Source organism: Dasypus novemcinctus, chromosome 5 (assembly GCF_030445035.2).
Source record: "Dasypus novemcinctus isolate mDasNov1 chromosome 5, mDasNov1.1.hap2, whole genome shotgun sequence".
Taxonomy (NCBI): Eukaryota; Metazoa; Chordata; class Mammalia; order Cingulata; family Dasypodidae; genus Dasypus; species Dasypus novemcinctus.
Window position 1 is genome coordinate 121,680,512 of NC_080677.1, and position 4,807 is coordinate 121,685,318.

General features: G+C 39.6%; 1 protein-coding gene across 1 annotated transcript; it reads left to right on the plus strand.

Moving 5' to 3' along the window:
- The first annotated feature begins 1,690 nt into the window (after positions 1–1,690).
- On the plus strand, positions 1,691–2,674 carry LOC101435594 (olfactory receptor 9A4). Its single transcript, XM_004460420.1, has one exon. The coding sequence runs from the start codon at positions 1,691–1,693 to the stop codon at positions 2,672–2,674; it is 984 nt and encodes a 327-aa protein (XP_004460477.1).
- Positions 2,675–4,807: the final 2,133 nt, after the last annotated feature.

The window sequence follows — 4,807 nt, forward strand, 5'->3', positions numbered from 1 at the left end:
CCTCTCTTCCTAATATCTGATTAACATTTTGCAGGCACTCTCCAGGGAAGAAGACTTCAGGTTGACTGGGCAATGCTTTAGAGAAGAATGAATGGAGAGGAAGCTGGTCAGAAAGTATACTCTTTGTTCATTCATTGACTTAATCTTTCATTCATTGATTATTCATTCAATAAATATTTAAATAATATATACTTATTCTATATCAAACTCAGTTCTTGGCACTGGTGACACATCAATGAACAAGAAAGACAAAGCACTTTCTCTAAAAGTACTTAATTCTAATGTAATATTTAGATAATAAATGAATAAACAAGTAATAGTATAATAGCTTTTCAGGTATTACTGATAGCCAGTAAGAAGAAAAAAGCAGTCTAATGAGAGGTTATAGAGTATAGGGGTACATGTGTTGTCTTAGAAAGAGTGTTTGGAGAAGGGCCCTCTGAAGAGGGAACATTTAAGCAAAGATCTGGGCGAGGTGAGCAATAGAGCCCAGACATCCTAAGGAACTCAGCATGATCCATCTTCTGATACTTCCTTACTCCCAGTACTTTGGAGAATATAGGAGGCCATAGATAAGCATATCTACTCTGGGGATTTTTCTAAGCTGGTCCATGAGCCTGAGACCATGGGAAAGTGGATTTAGGAACAGCCTGCCTATCTGGAGTTCACTCTCTCTTCTGGATCATGAACGTCTTGGGCAAGGTAGGGAATGTTGGCTCTGGTCCTTAGCCTCTTCCCTCCTGGCTCCAGGTGAAGACTGTGCAGTACAGATGTGAATTGGCAGTTAAAGTTCCAAACACTTCACTCCTTCTGGACCCCTCCTCCTCTTGTATCATCTGGTGACAAGAGGAACTGAAACTTCAGAGCAAGAGGCTGCCAACTGTGAGCCATCCAGGCTCTGCCTGCTTGGAGGAAACACATTTACTGAGGTAAGAGGTGGGGAGATGGCTTTCTATCATAGGAAGAGAGAAGAAGAAGTGGGTAATTTACTCCAGGGAACCAACTTCCCAGAAGTTAGGGAAAGACATAATCCTTTGTCTAAAAGTAGCTCTCATCTTATGACAGTGTCCTAGAAAGACCACACTTTCCAATTACCCAGCCTCACCAACATGCAGAAGTGATTATAAAGAAAACTGAAGTGAAATTTAAAAATGAACACAATGCAAATGGATCCTATGTTCAAAGTAAATAAAGAAAAGAAGTAACCATATCTGGGTGGAATTGGCTGGGAATACTTTAACATTTTGAGATGTAGCAGGTTTTTACAGGAAAGGGACATAAAAGCAGAGAAGATAGTTTAGTCTAGTTAAGATGAAAGGAGTTTGATGGTATCAATGAGCATGTGTCAGGAAAGTTGCCAGGGTGGCAAGTCAGAGCAGAGTTAGAGGCAGGAGGTATAGTGAATTGAAAGATGAGGCTGCATATTGGGTTGAGTGCATTTTCATGCCTATTGTGTGGTGAAAAGTGCTCATCTTCTCGGACAGTTACATTTATCTTCATACATAAAACATCATGTCAACCTCATACAGAGAATAGTAGCAAGTGAACCCCACCTGATCATGTTGCGGAGTCTAGGAGCAGGAGAGGAATATTTCTTCAACCTGGAAATATCTTTACCTTTTTGAGCTCAAAAGCAGTTATCTCTCCTTTGCTTTCTAGATATTTACAAGGAGCAGGACCACAGGACTAAATGTTGGGCAATCACTCCAGTGCCAATGAATTTTATCTCCTTGGCTTCCCTGGCTCTGAAGAGCTCCACCATATTCTTTTTGCTATCTTCTTCCTCTTATACTCAGTGACATTAATGGGAAACACAGTTATCATATTGATTGTCTATATTGATAAACGTCTGCAGTCCCCCATGTATTTTTTCCTTGGTCACCTCTCTGTCCTGGAGATCCTGGTCACAACCATTATTGTCCCTATAATGCTCTCGGGGTTGCTGCTTCCTGGAATGCAGACAATATCTTTGCCTGCATGTGTTGCCCAACTCTTTCTCTACCTTGCTGTGGGGACCACAGAGTTTACATTACTGGGAGCGATGGCTGTGGACCGTTATGTGGCTGTGTGTAACCCTTTGAGGTACAATATCATTATGAACAATCGCACCTGCATCTTAGTGGTGATTGTGTCATGGGTGTTTGGGTTCCTTTTTCAAATCTGGCCAGTCTATGTCACGTTTCAGCTTACATACTGCAAATCAAATGTGGTAAACAATTTTTTCTGTGACAGAGGGCAATTACTCAAACTCTCCTGTGATGATACTCTTTTCATAGAATTCATCCTCTTCTTAATGGCTGTTTTTATTCTTTTTGGTTCTTTGATCCCTACGATAGTCTCCTACACCTACATCATCTCCACCATTCTCAAGATCCCCTCAGCCTCTGGCCGGAGGAAAGCCTTCTCTACTTGTGCCTCCCACTTCACCTGTGTTGTCATTGGCTACGGCAGCTGCTTGTTCCTCTATGTGAAGCCCAAGCAAACGCAGGCAGCTGATTATAATCGGGTAGTTTCTTTGATGATTTCAGTTGTGACTCCTTTCCTCAACCCTTTCATCTTCACGCTTCGGAATGACAAAGTCATAGAGGCCCTTCAGGATGGGGCAAAACGTTGCTGTAATCTCTTTAGGAACTGCCTGTACCCTAGGCAGTTTTACATGGGTGAACACTTATGAAGAATTTCTCAGTAAATCTTAAAAGTACTTCTTATCTTTGAGCTACAGCATAGTCATTATCATCATCAAATAATCTGAGTGTGACAAAAGATTCCTAATTGCTGGCCATGGTTTTCCACTTAGTTGGTTGTTACATGAAAATTCTCTTCATTTTTTAATATCCAAGCATACACACATACATATTGTATGCTCTTTTCTACCTATAATACATTTCACAAAAAACCTTTAAAATTAAATGTAATATGTGTGATATTTAGACTTTGGAACAGGAAAGGCAAGGAAAAGCATTTTTCTTTCTGCAACAAAGGAGGGAGGGTAGTGGAGCTGCTGTGCTAGGAAATGAAGTGACGAGAGAACTGGATTTGTGGCATGAGGGGGTTAAGGGAGAGTGCAGAGAGGGCAGAGAAAGATGCAGCCTCTGGCCTTCCACCTGCATTTCTCACATTCTTCAATCTTGACAGGATCCATGATACATCCACTGCTTTCTTGCCCCCCTTATTTGTTCATCCACTCCTGCTCATTTTCTTTCCAGTTTCTTCTTTGTTTCTCTTGTTCTCTGGTTCCAGTTCCCAATTTCATTTTGGGTTCCCCTTTGTCTCTCCCTCCTCACAAATTCCATGTTTACCATGTTATTATCCAACCTTGCACAGAACTGCCCTAAAATTTCATTATTGGAAATGCCCAACCTCACCCCTCCTGACCCGCCCAACCTGCTCCTAAACAATGTTTCAATTTCTTATACAATAGGCAAATTTTAGCCACTGTAGCATTTTTATTATAATGAAATATTGATAATCCAATGGGCTATCAATAGGTGACTGGCTAAATAAATTGTTTTATCTATACAATGAAATATTGTGCATCTGTAAAAAGGATGAGAATGTTTCTCTGCAATGATTAGAAATGATGTCCAAGCTATGTATTTTTGGTTACTCTCATTATAATGTGTTACCATCAACTCCATCCATTACCACCCATTTACAATTGACCTTATTAAACATTCTACGTACATCCAGCACCACGTCCCCTCCTCAACCCATATTCAGGCTCCCACCATTGTCCAACTACTTATCTACATAAATCTATTTATGGCATTTAGTTCATATCAGTGAGATCATACAATATTCGTTCTTTTGTGTCTAGCTTATTTCACTCAATATAACATCTTCAAGGTTCCTCCTGGTTGTCGTGTACTTCCCCAATTGATTTCTTCTTACAGGTGACTAGTATTCCATCATATTTATTTATCACACTTGGTTTATCCATTCATAAGTTGATGGACACTTAGGTTGTTTTCGTCTTTTAGAAATTGTGATTAATGTTGCTATGAACATTGACATGCAAATAACTGTTCAAGTCATTGCTCTCAGTTCTTCTGAATATATTCTTTCTAGCAGTATTGCCAGATCATAGGGCAGTTCTATCTTTAGCTTCCTGAAGAATGGTCAAATCATCTTCCACAGAGGCTGCACCATTTTACACTCGCACCAACAGTGAAGGGGGGTTCCTATTTCTCTACATCTTCTCCAGCACTTCTGGTTTTCTGTGTTTTTTTAAAAAGACCATTCTGTATGGTGTGAAATGATATCTCATTGTAGTTTTGATCCGCATTTTCCTAATACCTAGTGATGTTGAGCATCTTTTCATGTGCCTCTTGCCCATTTGTATTTCCTCTTTGGAAAAATTTCTATTCAATTCTTTAACCCATTTTTAAATTGGGTTGCTAGATGCTTTGTTGTTTAGTTGTGTGTTCTCTTTATATAAAATGGAAATCAAACCCTTGTCAGATATGTGCTTTCTGAAGATTTCCACCTTCTTAAAATTATTTGAAATACAAAAGTGTTTAATTTTGAGGCTGTCCCCATTTATCTGTTTTTCTTTCATTGCTCATGCTTAGGGTGTAAGGTTCAAGAAGACACCACCCACCACATGATCTTGAAGATGTTTCCCTACATTTTCTTCTAGGAATTTTATGGTCCTAGCTTTTATATTTAGGTCCTTGATCCATTTTGAGTTAACTTTTGTATAAAGTGTGAGATAGGGATACTCTTTCTTTCTTTTAGATAGGGATATCTGGTTTCCCAGCACCATTTGTTGAATGGGCTGTTCTGTCTCAGCTGAGGGGGTTTGACA